The 18,823-nt window shown below is 41.7% G+C and overlaps 1 protein-coding gene and 2 long non-coding RNA genes across 4 annotated transcripts in view; 1 reads left to right on the top strand and 2 right to left on the bottom strand.

Moving 5' to 3' along the window:
- LOC145444495 (uncharacterized) overlaps positions 1 to 9,145 on the bottom strand; it is a 38,056-nt gene extending 28,911 nt beyond the window's left edge. Inside the window, exons 1-3 of the mRNA XM_080322488.1 lie at positions 8,956 to 9,145; positions 8,282 to 8,316; positions 7,962 to 8,223 (exon numbers count right to left, since the gene is read on the bottom strand). Coding sequence (XP_080178614.1) covers positions 7,962 to 8,223; positions 8,282 to 8,316; positions 8,956 to 9,030 — 372 coding nt within the window. The 5' untranslated portion in view covers positions 9,031 to 9,145. The remainder of the gene's footprint in view (positions 1 to 7,961; positions 8,224 to 8,281; positions 8,317 to 8,955) is intronic.
- Positions 1 to 18,823, bottom strand: part of LOC145444506 (uncharacterized) — a 174,189-nt gene that overhangs the window by 994 nt on the left and 154,372 nt on the right. Inside the window, exon 2 of one of the 2 annotated variants that reach the window (XR_013916697.1) lies at positions 2,180 to 2,297. This is a non-coding gene — a long non-coding RNA (uncharacterized LOC145444506). Of the gene's footprint in view, positions 1 to 2,179; positions 2,624 to 18,823 lie in introns of those variants that run through there. The other variant, XR_013916696.1, reaches the window with a different exon arrangement.
- Positions 3,654 to 5,726, top strand: LOC145444513 (uncharacterized). Its single transcript, XR_013916706.1, has 2 exons — positions 3,654 to 4,494; positions 5,113 to 5,726. It is a non-coding gene; the product is annotated as an uncharacterized LOC145444513 (long non-coding RNA).

Genomic DNA, 18,823 nt, shown 5'->3' with positions numbered 1-18,823 from the left:
ATTGGTATGTGTACATTTTGATTGTTTCCTATATGGCAAAATTTCGGATTGTATATCTTCATGATGGCATCTAACATTGTATGAAGATTTAAAGGCTGTGACCCAATAATTAAAGTAGTAAGTACGTTATCAAAGTCGACCATATATTGGCGCGGGCTGATTTACTAGATGCTCGACTTTGACAGCGAAATTACTGCGCTAGTCATAAAGTCATAGTCTTGAAACTTGGTAAGATGACAGCATCAAAATATACCATACGAAATGATGTTCCCCAAATCGATATGAAACATAGTTAAAATCAACGAAGAGCAATAGCGACTTTGCCTTTAATTACTGTTGCAGACGGATCGACAATAACAAAGTCGTCAAAGGTTGGACTAGGTTCTATTACGGACTTGAAAAAATTCTATTGTTTGCGAATAACGGGTTTGATAGAGTATAACCGCATCATACATGGGCTGTATAATTGAGTATTCAAGTGCTCAACTGAGGCGTTGATTTTGAGGTAACATTTTTGATTGATGTAACTGGTCCGCCCCGCGAGCGATTTGAAGGTCTGAATCCGGCCGGCGAAGCAATTCGAGTTTGACACCCCTGGCTCATGGTACACGGTAGTAATAAGGGAGCGAACACATCACGTAATATCCTTGTCAACAAACCGTAAACATATTGCACAATGTACATTGTACGTGGATAACAACGCTATTTGATGAAATATACCATATCATAGATCATCGAAACATTGCGAAACATTACTCCTCATCAAATTGACTCAATTGATAATAGACATAATGATGAATGGTTCGTTTTCAAAACTTGGAGTCAGCATTGGAATTATTTCGGGCTCGAATCAATAATTTAAAACTTTGTATCATTGCTCTGTTCGAATAGTAAATTAACTGAAATGTGGTATAGACATTTGATAGTTGAGTAAAGAGTAGAGATAATACTTCCAGTTTCGACTTCAACATAGATATAGGCCTACTGTAGGCCTGCTTCAAGCGAAACAACTAATATTATGCTACTCGTATAAGAAGCTGTATGATCATATCAGTAAACTGAATCATTCATGATGGTACAGGGAAGAAACATACCAACACTATGCATAATTGTATACGCACATGACACACATTTTACATAAATTACGATGACCGAAACACATGGCGTATAGTCCCTATGTCTCAGAAAGCCCAACGAACGAGCCGTACCTTGATGTATTTGTCAAATGTAAATTTGCGATTATAATTTAATCGAAAGATTGTTATACCACCTTTCTGTTGTCCTTTAATACCCTCTAGACCAGTGGTTCTCAACCTTTTTCGCCTCGCGGACCGGTGAAATTTCAAAAAATGTCTGGCGGACCGGTGAACTTTCAAAATTGAAATGAGGTCCAAATGTAAAGTATGCAACCGTCTTTTGCAATTATATGGTGCTAAAGAGTGATATTCAGATGGTTTTGATCGTAGTTAATCATATTCATGATGGCATCAATTTGATTTTATGGTAGTGAGTCTGCCGAGTCGAGGTTACATTGCCTTGTGAGATAAACGTGCTGCCGCCGAGAGTCGTTTACAGTCTCTCGCGCCGAAGGCCGTGGGATTAAGTGACCACGCCAACTCCAATAATATTTTTCTCTTTGATAATATCGAGAGTAGAAGCGTTTCGGAGTCGAACCAAGCATCTTGTCGTGCTACCTTGCTCATGCCCACTGCCATCAGACGAAGGCTACTCTGCCAACTACGAATAAAATGCGGGCCGCAAGAAAATACATTACAGCACCTATATCGGCCATCCAAAAAGCCGGAACGAAAAAGCACTTCTTCAGCCCACCCACAAAAACGTTGGTCTTGGGACCCCTACAGGGCGATAAGCCAAACTTCCGGGGGATTCGTCCCTAGACCCTACAGTTGGGTGGATATTTCACCTGTAATTGTGATCACATCTATTCTACTTATTTATTTTATCAATGGACCAGCCTTCAACATTGCATCTTGAAATTAAAGTATTAAATTGTAATTTACCTGGCGGACCGGCAGGAATGTCGTCGCGGACCGGCACCGGTCCGCGGACCGGCGGTTGAGAACCACTGCTCTAGACTATTTCCACTTGTTTAATATATAATTAGGAACCACTGATATATTGAAATACATGTAATCATACGGAATTACATGGTACGTACCTTTGTCAGAAGAGACATATCTTCCGAGCTTTATTGGCTTAGGATCAAATGCTTCGTTGTCGCAGTCAGAGTCGGTTAGTATATCCATCATATAGTCAGACTAGTCAAACCTAATTCTAAACAGATGCGTGTATGAATATTCTGCTTGATACCGAAGAGAACGCACCGCCTGAAATCCAGCAAAGCTAACCCAACATTCGCCTGTACTCGGAGACACGTCTAGATCTCGAATTCAAGGCCACTCAATTAGTGAGAGCGTCGCGAGAAAACGTATTGATATGATCCACAGTTGCGATACCAGCCAGTTGCGGTTTCGAACCTCCTTAATTACCTTGGCGCATGATGAGATAATCATCATTGTAAACGAGGTATTGCATGCGACATTATGTGATTTATTAGGCTCCAGGCTCCACCTATGTCCGCAGGCCTGTGCTTCAAATCCCGCACTAATCATAAATGTACGTATGTACGTATGTGCTTGTGCACTCGTACTGTACATTTACAAGTAGAAATGTACGTGAGACAATAGCATTTCATTATGATATCTCTAGATATTACCCTCCCGGCCACTTACAAAGTATTTGTCTCCGCCAAATCAACTAACGGTTTCGATTCGCCCATATGACTTCCTTTGGTAATAACCCTGCCCGATCAATTATAATTACAATTATCAACATGGCCAAAGCGCCAAACCCTGTATAAACTAATCCCAACCTATCTTCATTTCGAATTGCGAACCTCCTTGATTACATTGGCGTTTAATGGGGTCATCATCATTGTAAACGAGGTATTGCATGGCATGCGACGTAATATGATTGAATAGGCTCCAGGCTCCGCCTATGCCTGCAGGCCTGTGCTTCAAGTCCCGCACTGATCATAAATGGACTGTACGTACGTACACTAGGGCTGTTCAAAAATAAAGTAAAATTTCGGATTCCAGCCATTGACTTATTAAATTGTCAGGTTACCCTAAGAACACTGCACACCAAAGTTGGTTCAATTCTAACAAGTAAAGGACTCCGCAGATCAAATTAAAAATTTTAATTTATTAGGTGAAATTTTGAAAAAGAATTCAAATTTTTCTGCCAACCCCATGAAATTGTTTAGCTGTCTTCAAAGACGATGCAAACCAAATTTGACTCAATTCCGACCAGTAGAAGCGGAGTTATGTGAGTTTTTCGATTATAATCCTCGGATTATCCTGGATCGGTGGATCATCCGAGAAGTTCACGTTTTTCATAGGCGGGCTTTTCGAGGTTCCGTCTCGGTCGTTCACACCACTGGGCCATACGAGGTACCGCTGCGTTCGTCTTCGGGCCCCGCGTAGACCGATACCCGATACGATCGTATCGGACTTTCAGCCGACTCGGGATCGGCCTTCAAAAAACAGTGTATAGCGCTTTTTTCACTGTTTTTTTAATCACCGATTTCTCGCCAACCGAATATGGTAGCCGGATAAATTTGGTAACGGCAGACGCGTAATTCGATTACGATTCCAACGATACCCGGGAAATGGGGCTGAGACGCGTAGAAAAAAGTTTTCTTCCAAAAACCCGTGATGGTACGCCAATACGGGTTACGCAGTTGGTTTTTCGATCGGTCGGTATCAGAACATAGATCGAAATACCGATCGACAACCGCTGGTCTTAGGGGTTCGACAGAGTTATCCCCGTTTTCCTCTCGTCGAACTGAACGCGATGATATCCGATTCAACGGCTTGGGCACGGGGATGGCCCGGTATTGGTGTCTGAAAAGTCGGATTTTGTCTCCCAAAGGCTACCGAATTCGCAGAATATACAGATCGATCAGTAGCTTAGGAATAGCCTACTTTTATCACAAAAAATTTAACATGCCGCCTTTCTTACAGAGATAGGCACAATTCACAATGTTGAATTAGGTCGATGACTTTTGTATTGTATACGTACGCGCGACCAATTGCGTGCCATCAATTGGTAAGGTCTCATGTCCGCTGTCACCGAGTGATTGAAAGATTAGTTTCAGCGTATTAGCAGGTTATTGTAAATGGACGTTACTTTGGACGATGGACTAGCAGATGATGTAGAATGATGCAGAAGATGTATTAGCACCTCATGGCCCTAAAGTTTCATGACAAGTATATCAGCATGAATCCTTAACACGAATCTTATATGAAAAGTTAAAGACGCAAACATGCGTGATGGAGTTACTTCCCAATCAGTGTTTTCATCGAACGATTCGTTCTGTGTATTGAAGAGTATTCTACATAGCTGCTGAATTATGCGTACAATAGCGTACAAATTTGGATCGCCACGCTGACTCCTTTTCCATGACAAAAAGTGAGTATTCAGTATAGAATGCATTTCCCTTCTGTTGTAAGTATTATATTTCGTTAACTACGTCACGCGGAAGGGTAAGTACTGGACAGAACAGTCGCCAAACGGAGGCTGCGTCCTGTGATGTTTCCCTCACTAATTCAATTCGTGCCGTGGTAGATTTTCACTGCGTAACGTGCTTTCTGACAGATTATTAAACGTCTATGTGAGTAGCAACGGATTTAGAATCGTCCTTGAAAAGGTGTTCACAGAACTCAATTAGTAAAATGTTGACTTCACGCTCAATATATCTGGGAATAGGCCTACTTTTATCGCGTAACGTTAACTTTATATTGTTTCCCGGTTAATTTCAAATAATTCAACTAGCTAGATACTTTCTAAATATTGATAAATCGTATATATACGCTGTGTGAGTGAGCACATAGTTACGATAACATCTGCCTTTTCGTTTCATTGATTCAAAATCAAGTGTGTGGCCTATGATAAAGCTCCATCTTGATGAAGCAACCTATCATGTTGCATTTTTGTTTTGAAATTTACTGGAGTTGTGTATAATCTTCAAACGTATGTACTGTGCATGGAGCTAACAATTTGGCATTAGATCGCTGCCTTGTTTTTCAGCCACTGCAAACAATCGAGACGTCAAGATAGCTGGGAAGACACTTTAATGAATTTGCCGTCAAGCAATTCTGATCAAAGTGCCTGCGGTCTCCCTAGTCTGCCATAATGATCAACGATGATGACGTGACGCTCTGATCACTTAAACATCAGACTGTCAATGTCAATATATGTATTGTTGCCTTGGCTTGAACGGACGGGGCCGTAATTGATAGCCGAATCTGACTGCTTCTTACCGTGTGTTAATATAAGGAAAATAGAATATCTGTACCCATGTTTTAGTTAGTGCAACGCATATAATGTAAGATTATCGGTTGTAAGCCTAGATTATACCGAGCGTTGTGACCAGCGCATTGTGCGAAACCGACACTCTGGGTATTTACAACTGATACCACAATATGTCTGATAGCCAGTGATAGGTGTTTGAATGGACACTCTCTTGCCGCAGCATTGTGACGTTATGAAATGACAAAACAAATCAACTTTGCAGTTGGCTGCTTTCCGAACCTATATCGCCACATTTCAGCCTGATCATCATTATTTGTTTATGTTAGCTTTGCAAAGTCATTTTATCCTTGTACGTGATGACGAATAAACGAGTTTGATTTTTCAAGCAACACTGCTGCATGGTATGAGCGGATGACATGAGCTACGTCAGTTGAATTTAATGTTAAAATTACGGTTGATTGATATCACGCGTTTTCAACCCAGATATGCGTTTCTGGTAAGATGATAGGGTGATTACAATCATTTAAGGAATTGCTACAAACTTACGAAGGTATGGAAAGCTGATTGAGGTCACATGGTCCGTTGGACCTTGCACATAATTTGAAAATTACGACGAGATATATTGTTATTATGCTAGTCGTTGCTGTTCTCCTCTCTCTAGCAACGAAATTATTGTGGGTGTGGAGAGGGATGATTACACCCGCGGCCATATTAGGTCACATTTTATATTCATCTGGTCCAGATTGACACGACATGAATATTCGGCGCCAGCAATTTAGGTACCCGGATCAAGACATTTTTATATCGAAGTTTACGGTCAACATAAGGGAAATCCTTTTCGGCTAATGTTTTCTTGCTGACGATCTTTTTGGCTCACTTCTCTGAGACCCATGTTGACCCACACTTTATATGTCTTTTTACATCGTGGCGTGGTAATGGCCAACGCTCGCTTAGATGCCTACGTCTACAGATGATGCGCATTTTTTGTGGAGGAAGGGTGCCTAATAAACAAACATTTATCTTCATGAAATCGCGTACAGCGCGAGAAAAATTAAAAAGTTACGAAAATTTTCAAATAAATAGCGAATAATTAGTGTTCATTCACGAAATAATTTTGGCACCATTCGAGCTCGCCCTCCCCCAAGCGGGGTAGGAATATCTGGGTGTGGCAGGAATGGGGGAGATAGCGTAGCAGTGATGCGTGCGGCTTTTTGATCTGTAAATCGTTGGTTCAATCCACGGGCGGGTCAGACCTAAGATTCGAAAACTGGTATCCACGGTATCCGATGGTTAAGATAAAAATAAGTTTGTTTGCTTTCTCTCTTTCTCTCTCTTGAGCATTAGTAAGGTGAATCCTTTCTTATTTGCACGGTTAGAGCAACAACCCTCCTTGGTTTATCTGGGCTACTCCTCCGACAAAGACATGGATTTGCGAATGCCAGGAAAGCGAACACTGAATTGTTAGGACAAGCAACTGAAACACAGCTGAAGAGAAAAAACTGGAAGCCAATCACCTTCACGATTAGGCCGAGATGGATGCTATAGATTAATAATAACCGTGCTTGGTAGTTTGACCATTCTCTTCTCTGTTCAATATGTCGCAATGCATCTTTAGTACCGCATTGCACATTGTCTGGCTTGAGCGGAAACAATAATTTGAGCTAAATTAGAAATAAAAGTCAGGGGTTCGCTGAGGCTCGCGACGGTCCAAAAGGGGTCCGCAAAGACATGAAAGGTTGAGAATAACTGACAAAAGGTATATGCCTTACGCTCGCAACTGACAGAGCATCTTAAAGCTGTCTTGACACAAGTAAATCACCGACCTATCAGCTCGATATATTGCTTGCGGGAAATACTACAGAATATTTATCATGCTATAACCAATACATATATTTGATGGAGTTGTATTAAGGTAAAGCAGGGATTCTTTTTCACAATATGTATCAGGAGTGTTAAACAGCAAAATTTAACGATGGTATAGTGCCCTTTCGCCTTCGCCAAGAGCTAATCAGGGCCCAAATAATAGGAGTCGTCATTAAAATCGTACGATTCGCGGTGTCTACCAAGATCGCAACTAGAACTTATGTCGAGTCATCACAATGGTAGTCAGCATTTTTTATGTCGTCATTTTTTAAAACAGAGTATAAAGTCTTAAAATCCCTATATATACTGGAATGGTCTAAACTGAGTAAATCCTAAACAAAAACTATCATGTATGCAAAGCGGTGTCATTTTATACACGCGAAAAGTGGAAGAAAATCCCCCCTATTGATTGTCGACTTAATGCCACTTTTCAAAATACGGGGTTTATACAGGGGTCAAAATGTCGCCATTGTAACTCGAAATTCCTGCTACTTCATGACTTGGTTTCTTTTGGAAGGGACAAATGAGGGACTAATAAGCGTGGTCCCAAACGGATTTGCTTAACAGACGATAGCAACCGAGGGAAAAATGTCGCCAAGAATTAGGGGGACACAAAATTGTCTCCCAATTTTTTTCGTCCCCCAACTGCTACAAAAATAAGTGCGATTGTCTCCCAAAGTAGCCTAATAGGTAAATATATAACTATGTAGGCTATATAAATATATATATAGCCTACATAGATTGCATAATACATAGCTCACCTGTGACTGAGTGTTTGGCATGTAGATAACACACTTATATCCCAAAGCATTGCATATATGAGCAAGTCCAATGCCTGTATTGCCAGCAGTCCCTTCCACTATCGTACCGCCCGGCTTAATCAGTCCCTTTTCTTGAGCATCCTTGATTAAAAAGAGCGCAGCGCGGTCTTTGACAGAACCTCCTGGGTTCATAAATTCTGCTTTCACTAAAATGTTGCATCCCGTCTCTTTACTGACGCTTTCCAGTTTAATCAATGGTGTGCTGAAAAACAATCAATTTTTGAGCAAATGTTAAATGAGGATTTAAGAAGTTTACTCACTTTCCAACTGTGCCAAAAAATCCATTCAAAACGCCCTGTAATTGAATATATATCATATAAACCAGTGCTTCCCAAACAGTTGCAAAGCATTTCCAAATACCACCGTTTTCTAATCAATAGGAATAGATATCATACACCGCTGCTATTGCTTGTTATGGAGTGGCAGATATGTTCTAATTAATATGACAACAATTTTAGAGGTATTAATAAAACATGACTACGGTAACAATCTTACAAGTGGCAATTGGTCAAAAATAGATGTAGCTCAACTCGATTCAAAGTAAATATTTATGAATATTTTCCAAGTAGAAAAATCAAGCCAATTAAGCCTATACTTAAGCAGAAAATATAAAATATGCAAGCTCGACTTTCCCATTAAGAGTAAATTGCATGTGTATGCATTGTTTCTCTTTTCATGTACATTCACTTGGTCATATCTCATTGAGGGTCGTACAATATATTCCCGTATATTACAAGGTGGGTCGAAAACTGAAAAAGGTTGGGGCAATTCGTGCCTATTCCACGGTTTTCATTCGTTCAATAGTGAAACATACAATGAATGCTGTTTCAGAGATGGAACGCGGAGAAAATAATTCAGTTAAGAGTCAGAATCACAATGTCTATCACTGTACTGCGCAATGTACTAGAATACCACAGATCAAAGTTGGGCAAACCTCTGTGATTCGCCGTCGTGTAAACGTGGGCGCTGCGTTCACTCTTCCGAGAATCAAACTACCTTGTCTGAGCATCTTCCTCTGACGATCATTGACGCAAAGAACACTGCAAAAGCGCAAGCAGGCTAGGAATGCCGACAAAAAAAGCACAATCGTCGGCAATCTCGTTCACTGAGCTGCAGGGATTGCAATATCAACATCTGAACATATGAGCCATATCTGATTCAAGCAACCGGATTTTGCCAGTTCTCTATTAAAATCTGGATGCTAAAATTGTGATTTCGCTGTCGAATTATAGATAACTAACCTACGGATAAATGCGCAACATGTGACTCACGGTCGAGTGATGCGACAACGGCAAATTTGTTGTCGCTTCATAGCATGAAACGGGAGCGTAATTGCTAATCCCATAGATGACGACCCAAGCGCTCAAATTAAATAAAGCTGATCTTATTTGAAAGCTACAGTCGCGCTGATTCTGATGATATACATTAAGCTTTCATCAAGGCAATGGAACCACCCCGAAATAGCCTTCAAAGTCTGAAAATCGGCATTGTTCTAGACCAGGGGTCGGCAACCTTTTGCTAGTCGCGGGCCGAATTTCGGGTGTACAACCTTTTGGCGGGCCGGATTTTTTCTTAGTACAATATTTTACGCTAACTTCGGTATATTATCCTACATTGCTGCAATCTCAATCATACCAATCCGAAGACACAGGTATTTACACTTCAACGACACAGAATAATTGTGACAATTGACGCAGCTTGCTTTGTGAAAGGTTTTCAACTTCTGGTAACAAGTCAGATGAAACAAGAATCAGACCCTATTCAAAATGGACGTCCGAAATACGTGATCTTAGCTTGCTCTTCGTGAATTTCATTGTTCAAAACTATTGTTCACATGCGTACGCGCTTCCAAAAATCGATGCAATTTCTCTTGCATTGCTGGTCAAGCTGGGATAAAGACCAATTTCAAGAGCGTACTCTTTGTCAAAGTCATGCAGCGATATGCTCTTTGTATGAAATTTGTCATTCAATTCAACTGCATCGCATTTCAGAAAGGCCCATTTGAAATTTTCAGGCAATGGTATTGGCGTCCACATTAAACAGAGTACTGAATAGTCAGAATTCATTTTGTAGAGAAGGAATGTCGGAAAAGTAGGTGAATATTCAGTAGTTAAATTTCGTATCACAGTTACAAATGTAGTGTTGGTACTAGGTTTTCTCTTCTCCAGTATAGGAAAGTGAGCATAATTTTCATTGTACTGTTGACATTTCCAGAGTCACAGATTTGTTTTGAATGCGCCTCAACATCTCATGTATGTAGTTGTTTTCCCCCTGAAGTTGCAATCAGTTCAATTTGTTCAGATGTGACGTTAGATGTACCAGGAAAGCAAGATGAGATACCCATTTTCGATTACAAGCAGCACCGTAACTGCCGCACCCCAAACCCCCCAATTGGGGGGGGGCCCGAGCTCGAAGGGGGCCCAAAATTATTTCGTGAATTAGCATAAATTATCGAGTATTTTTCCAAAATTTATGCAACGTTTTCAAAAATTTTTCGCGCTGCGCGCGATGTCAAGCTGCCAGTCATCTTGAATATTTGTACTCTTCCTCCAAGACAAAACACGCAAGATTTATAGAAATAGACATATCGGCGTTGGCCATTACCGCGCCGCGACGCACCAAGACATATAAAGATTTAGGACATATTACATGCGTCTCCAAGAAGTGTGCCGGAACGATCGGCAGCGCGAAAACTTGGGCCGAAAAGGACTGCCCACACGCTGTCCGAAAACTTCGCTATATATACAAAATACAGATAGGTTTAATTGTCAATAGGAGCCTAAATGACTGGCGCCGAATGTTCATGTCTTGGCAATCTGAACCTGAGAAGACAAATACCATCCCGCAGGGAAAACTAATTGCCAGTGAGGAAATACCAATTTGAAATCGTCTGCGTCTTTTAGTTTAGTACGTTTGGGCTATTCTATATTTTTTGATATAGCAGACAGGAGGTCACGTCACGTTACATCATGTAACAAAGTCATACCAACGGGTCCGCCCGCCCGAAGATGTTTAATTATTATTTACGGGCCGTACAGTTTCCGGTAAATCTGATAACGTGAGCAGAGAGGACAAGAAATTGATAGCAATATATATGCAATTCCCGATCTTATTGGCCGCTTTTATCATGAATAGGGCTGGGTACAATGATTCTAGTACTCGAATCAGAATCGAGTATAAATTTTAATGATTCGAGTCGAGTAGCAAAGGACGATTTTTTCGAGTACTGAAATTGTACGCTTCTCGCATCGCCATCACTGAATATTAATCTATCAACGAGAATTATAGTTTCGATACTGATTTTCAAGCCTTGGAACCTTGATTGGCTGTATCGCAGCACACAAAACATATGGTACAAAGCTACGAAGGTTACTGGATGTAGCACAGTTCCGAAGTCATGATTATCCCACAACATCATCACCAAGAGAAATGAAATCGGATAACAGGCATTAAATTATTTGTGGTGACATAAGATTTAGATATTTGAAGTTTGACTTATTATATTATGTCAAGGCGTCATAATGGGTGATACTCGATTACTCGACTCAAAGCATATTACGTGATACAGCATCGAATCACTCAGGTACTCGATTTTGCCCAGCCCTAATCATGAATTATCGAAAATTTTCGCGCTTAGCGCTAGCTGACTAGACAGTACGACTAATTTCGTGACAAAAGCGAACAACGTGATGGGGGGGGTTTATCACCCTATGGGAGCCAAAGACTAAATTTTTTGGGGGGGGGGATGAAGTGCGGTTTCATTCCTGCCAACGGGTGTACGCCCGATAATATTGACCGATTCAATCATGAATTATTTAATTTTTTCGCGCTTCGCGCGTCCATCCACGAATATCTGAGTCAGTAAACGGAGACCTAATGTAGATGACAAGTAGCGGCAAAGATCGGATTGCGAAAGGGGGGTCTGGGGGGCGAAGCCCCCCAGAAGTTCGTTTTATCACCGTATGGGGGGCCCAAGACCAACGTTTTGGGGGGGGGCCTGACGAAGTGCTGTTACGGCCCTGATTACAAGATTATGAGTCGGCGATATTTGTATTTTCGAGGAAAGTTGCTATTTCATTTCTCAGTTCATACACTCGTGTAAGCATAGCTGCTCGACTCAATGAGCGAACATGACAGATATAGGCCTACATGACATCGCCATATTGATTCTCTGCTTCTAGTAATATCTGGCGTAACTGATTCAGTTGATGAGACAAAAATCATATTAACAGTTTTCACTATTGTGGCCAAAACACTATTCAGGTTTTTTGTCTTGGCACACAATGCCTTCTGGAAAATCAAACTATAGACAGGCTAACTAACATACGGAGGCTAGTTATCTATAATTGAATAGTTTGAGATTCCGTCATTGCGTCTGAGATGCTCCAAGCGCTTTTGAAGCAAAGGAAGAACACCTTTATTGCCACACCCCGTTAGAGTGATTAGCCCTTTAAAAAAGCATGGAACACCTTCGGTTGCGAGATACGCCCGATTGATAAGCACTGATCCAGTCTAGTCTATCTCCATCTCCTACTTCAACCACCTTCGTTTTATGGCGTAACAATAGACTAATACGATGTAGGCTACTATTATATCGTAGCAATGCCGCATTTTTTTCATGCAGCGCTGCACTGCAGATTGAAACTCATTATGAAGCGGCGGGCCGTATTCTTGTGATAACTAATTATTATGTCGCGGGCCGGACGATTTCGCTTGGCGGGCCGGATCCGGCCCGCGGGCCGTAGGTTGCCGACCCTTGTTCTAGACAATAGACACTTACGTGACCTTTGACACGAACCAATCAGGTTGCAGCAGGATGTAAACAAAGAACAAGGCCGGGCAAGCTTACTATGAGCTCTTATGGGAAAAGGTTGGAAAATGAAGGATTTAAGCAAAATTACGTTGAATTGGGGATGACTGGCCTGTAGTAACGTGACTGACGGTCTGTCTAATATACGAGACGTGAGTTCTCAAGCAGCCATGTATTCAGTGACGACCAAGCACCGAAGCACATGCGATGTCGTCACACCCTAGTGGCGCCATAGAGCTACCACTACATCTCCCTTCTCGGGACAAGCACAAATGCTTATAAGCAGCACAAACATATACAACGCAAGCACAGAATGAAGACAATAAACAATCCGAATTGAGGCAGTTAGCGGTACAAAGGTATGAAGCAATTGGCAGGCAAGAGGTGAATGAAGAACACAACATATTTACACACACTACTCCTATAACTACATCAGTACTCCTCGATGTATCTGCGAGGTGCGGTTCTGTTCCGATCCGACCGTCGGACTGTCGCCGCCTCATTATGGTCATCACGATCGACACTAGTAGCGCTCGAACTGCTATCTCCTCCCTGATCAGGAAATTTGAAGAATTCAGCTGCCTCACTGGCGGTAATGTCGACGCCTTCTTGCGGGGCATTCTCCGTCTGGTATCTCCGCACCATTCGGCGATTTCTTCTGAAGGTGCCACGCCCAGTTCTGATAACCAAGGATCTGGGTTGAGTGTCCGTGTCAAGTTTTTCCACAACACCTTGCGATTTGCAGTCCGGAATCCAGACGCGATCTCCCACCTTGAACTCATCTCCCGGTACTACTCTGTGTCTTTTGTTGTAATCACGAGTAACTCTGCGTCGGTAATCTGCTTCAGCTTTCTTCACGGCGGTTCGGTCGACAGACTTGGGCAGAAGATCGTCTGGATGACACGGTACTCTTGTTCTTAGTTTGCGGCCCATGCTCAATTCTGCCGGCGAGTAGCCGATAGCCAATGGCGTGTTGCGGTATGTGAGTAGCGCCAGATATTCATCGTCACATTTTCGCAGAAGGTTTTTGATGGTCTGAACGGCACGCTCAGCCTCGGAGTTGCCCTGTGGATATCTAGGTGAGGACATGATATGTTCAATTTTCCAGCTTTCGCAAAATGACGCAAAGTCGCGGGAAGAGAACATAGGTGCTCCATCGGTGACCAAAGTCTCGCAGATGCCATGCCTACTGAAAATCTTCTTGAATTTCAGAATCGTCTCTGCTGCGTTCACTGTTTTGGAGACTATGCAAATCTCAATGTCCCTGGAGTAGTAGTCAACGGCTAGCAGGTACATGGAATTCTGGTATTGAAAGAAGTCGGCACCAACACGGGACCAGGGTCTCTCTGGGAAGGATGCTGACAGCATCGGTTCAACCTTTTCTCGCTGATGCTCCGTGCACTTTTCGCAATTTCTGACGGTTTCTTCAATGTCCTTAGAAATTCCAGGCCACCAGCATGACTGTGATGCATTGAGTCGGGATTTTGTCACCCCTTGGTGAGCAACATGAAGGTATCTTAAAACGTCTTGTCTCAGCGTACAGGGGATCACCAAGCGATTCCCTTTAAGCAGGAGTCCTTCATAAGTAGATAAACAGGCTCTATCGTTCCAGTATGGCCTAAGTGGGCCATGCAGCGTCTCTTTGCATTTCAGCCACCCACCAGTCATTTCGATGGCGTGGGTTCGAATCCCACTGCTGCCACCATGTAGTAACGTGACTGACGGTCTGTCTAATATACGAGATGTGAGTTCTCAAGCAGCCATGTATTCAGTGACGACCAAGCACCGAAGCACATGCGGTGTCGTCACACCCTAGTGGCGCCATAGAGCTACCACTACATGGCCTTAATGAATAGTAATAGCGTAGAGCTAGTATGTAGTTGCAGCTTTTAGTCTAGGATGAACATGAATGGTGGCAAGTACGCATCAGCGTGCTGTGTCCAAATGCATGGATTTTTGACAACTTTTCGGATTAAGCAACGATTGTTGTATACTATACTATAGGATTGTGGTAATGCATATTTTGACGATTTCATAGGATCCAGGTCTCGAGCGAAAGTTTCAAGCATATCTCATGTTCAGAAGTATATGACATAAAATACAGCTGCTGCCACACATCACAATTTTGGTGTATTGATTATGAAACTTGAAAGCTATATGGAGATTCTATCGAATTTCTGGATTTGAGTGGAACAGCATCTTCTTCTAACACAGCGGAGAAAGCTACGAAGTATTTCATGGAGCGCTACCTGCATGACTTAGGGACAAAGATTGAGGAGATAATCTACTATTTTTGGAAGCAATATTCTAGTGAACAGTCAATGTTATCACAATTTGCGGAAAAGTGAGATATCACACTCAATGGAAATACACTTTCTCAGAAAATCCATTATTGATTCGTCTTGCACTTCTAAGACAGGGTAAGTAAGGAAAAAGACATTTTTTCAGAGACTCCTGCAATAGATATTGTAACCATGATTTATTTTCACATTAGGTTCTGATATATGCTCTCATGCATATGCATTGATTAAGACAATCCAGCACCTGAAGCTACAAGGACTGCATAGACAAGCAATCTCTCGACCGTACTCGCAACCGATCAACTCCTACCCCAAGGTAGATTTTGGTGTATCTGGTATCTTCAGTTTTATAACATTCCACCAAACACAAATAATCCTGGAGAATTGTTCATTCAACAAATTGGACATCTAAATGAGCTTCAATGCACACCACTGGAATATAGTATGAATAGACATGCACTGTTGGTACACATTGACTATAGAATGTAAACGTGGAATGGCAGCGACCGATTTTGCAGCTTCGTCCCGCTTCGCTGAAGCTTTACTCAGACTTATTTTACTGCAGCTACTGTAGGATTTCTGGCAATCCAAAAGTCGTCTTCCAGAGCGCAGAATTTACTGGATCTGGTTTTGATCGAAAGCTACCGTCACACTGACTCTGAAAATGTAAATGAAAATATGATCAGGCACCGTACCTTTTGGCCTTGAAACTGGAGACTGTAACACGACACATACGTTTTTATTACTGTATTATACGGCCGTAAACCAAACTTTACGCTGATTGGTCGAGAGACAATGGCCATGGATACGACGCAGCAACGGAGGACGCTGCATTTACTTCAACATGTAGTCGGCACTACGATGTATTCCTATAGCCGTGTAGACTGTATAAAAACGACAAGATTACAGTTAAATGTTTATTTCTTCATCAATAATGAAATTAGGAAAGGAAATAAAATATTTAATAACATAACTGAAATATAATGCCGAAATACTACTGTGTTTATGAATGCAGTGGCACCAATGGCAATGAACAGATTTTTCCATTCATTTCCTTCCAACGCAAAGGTCAGGAAGGCTTGGGAATGCAGAGTAAGAAGGCAGGATTTCAAGCCTACTTCCGCAAGCTTCATTTACTCCTCATCGCCGACCTCACTGCAGTTGCACTGACTTAAAAAGCCCAGAAATAACAGTGAGGCGAGCTACAAGTCGGCAGCTAAAGAGCCGATGAATCGCGAGCCGATGCATGAGAGAGTGGAAAGAATGTCAAAGACAAGAATATATGCATTGATCAGTTCGAATACTGTCATGTCGTGGAGCACAAAGGCTTTTAAACACGCTAAAAGCACCACAGTTGTGTACAATAATAATAATAATAACAGCACAAGACCAATCGCTTCCTACAAAATACTATCGCAAAAGAATTCAGAAGGAAAACACGGACGGCAAATGCAGAATGTGCCACAACCAAAATGAAACTGTAGCACATCTCATGTCCGGCTGTGGTGCACTTACAGCTACCGAATACACATGGAGACACAATAGGATTGGTCACTACATTCATCTTGAATTATGCAAACATTTTAACATCACCACTTCGACAAAAATTGGTATGATTACAGCCCAGCACCAGTGACAGAAAACGAACAAGTAAAAATTCTGTGGGATGTACCAGTTATAACTGACCGCGAAATCAGGAGCAACCGCCCGGATATAATCGTCAAACTAAAAAAGAAAAGAGAATGCTTATTCATTGAACTGGCTGTCCCAGCTGATCACAACCTACTGCAAAAAGAATCAGAAAAATACTCCAAATACGCAGACCTCAAAATGGAATGTGAGAAAATGTGGCGATGCAAAATAAACATTGTACCGATAGTCATTGGTGCTACAGGGGTCGTGAGCAAAAAACTCATGAGGCATATCCAACAAATTCCGGGTAACGTTCGATTCGACATGATCCAGAAAATCACATTATTGGGCACTGTGCACATTCTTCGGAAGGCCTTGAATGCACCACTGGACTAAAATTACACTTGTGAATCACAGCATAATTTCTGTAATTTCGATACTTCATCTTCAATCATCTCTACCTCTGCTCTGTAACCCTTGCCAATTCTTCAACTGCTGCAATTCTGTAATCTGACTTCTCCGTGTATTGCATAGGAATAACAATTTGAATGTATTACTGAAATTTTAAAAATTTACTCCAATCTCGCCATTTTCCTTTGGGGGCAGGTTGCTCCCCGGATTATGTGTGTATCTACCAGTTTTACTGTGAATAAAGAATATGAAAATATAATAATAATAATTTGCTCCTACCAATTTTGCAAGGAATATTTTGCTGCTAGTGCATTATAGATATACCAATACAGTCACGTCTAAAGAGAGGTGCGATTCCCAGTCGCAATCTCCGTGGTGAAGCAGAAGATTATGCGCATTGCAAAGAGGCGGACCCTGAACTCCATGCCGTGTCAACTGTCTTCCTGCAATGTTGTGGATGCTGCACATGCAAATCTTACATTGTCATCTGGTGATCCTGATCTATAGAATCGCCATCGTGTAGCCTTGAAAGGGAATCTTCAAATCCATCACCTGAATCTTAGAGTGAGAAGCCAACGAAGTCAGTCATATGCAGATTAGCTACCTAAGCCCACAGAACATCAGAACAGAGAGGATGTGCAGAATGGGGTAAATGCATAGGGCTCTTCGACTCACAAGTAGCAATTTTGGTATGGTTTTGGACTGCTTTGAGGGGAACAAGACAGCAGGTACTCCATATGCAACATCTCTTTTCAAATCACTTCAATGACAGTACAGTATGAACGGGTATTCAATATTGTGGGGGTTATTGTACGGAGAAAGCGCCATTCAAGACTACTAAGCATCACGCATGTGAATGTAGCAAAGATTGGTCATGTTCTTTTTCCATATGGATATCTGGGTGCTTCACATGATAGAGTGATTCTAGCTGAGCAGACCTCATCTGCACTGGTGTGCTTGACGTATCGTAATAGCACATGCAATGAGTTCATGAAATTTGAACTTGGGCAGAAATCACAGGAAAGGAGTTTTTATTTGACTGCTGCTAGATAATTACAAGTAAATCACTCTTATTGGCATCAAATTCAGACCCAAATGTATGCCACAAATAGTCCTGCCTTCTTATACTCTGCCTTCCCAAGCCTTTCTGTCCTTTGCGTTGGAAGAAAATGAATGGAAAGATCTGTTCTTCCCCAGTTCATTGCCATTGGTGGCACTGCATTCATAAACACAGTAGTATTTCGGCATTATATTTCAGTATGTGTTATTAGATATTTTATTTCCTTTCCTAATTTCATTATTAATGAAGAAATAAACATTTAACTGTAATCTTGTCGTTTTTATACAGTCTACATGGCTATAGGAATACATCGTAGTGCCGACTATATGTTGAAGTAAATGCAGCGTCCTCCGTTGCTGCGTCGTATCCATGGCCATTGTCTCTCGACCAATCAGCGTAAAGTTTGGTTGACGGCCGTATAGGTCTGCTGCGAAATCGCCTTTGAAAAATATATTACCGAATAAATACGTGGATGAAAGCCCTAAACTTGGTACACTGTTACATGACATTATCGAGAAGTGGCCTCATGGCCCTTTTCGGTATGGTACACTGTCAAAATTAATGCGAACAGACCAACACCGAATTTTGA

Source organism: Botryllus schlosseri, chromosome 8 (genome assembly GCF_051294905.1).
Source record: "Botryllus schlosseri isolate E-star chromosome 8, Bs_hap1, whole genome shotgun sequence".
Classification (NCBI taxonomy): Eukaryota; Metazoa; Chordata; class Ascidiacea; order Stolidobranchia; family Styelidae; genus Botryllus; species Botryllus schlosseri.
This window is presented reverse-complemented; position numbering and strand designations above follow the sequence as displayed.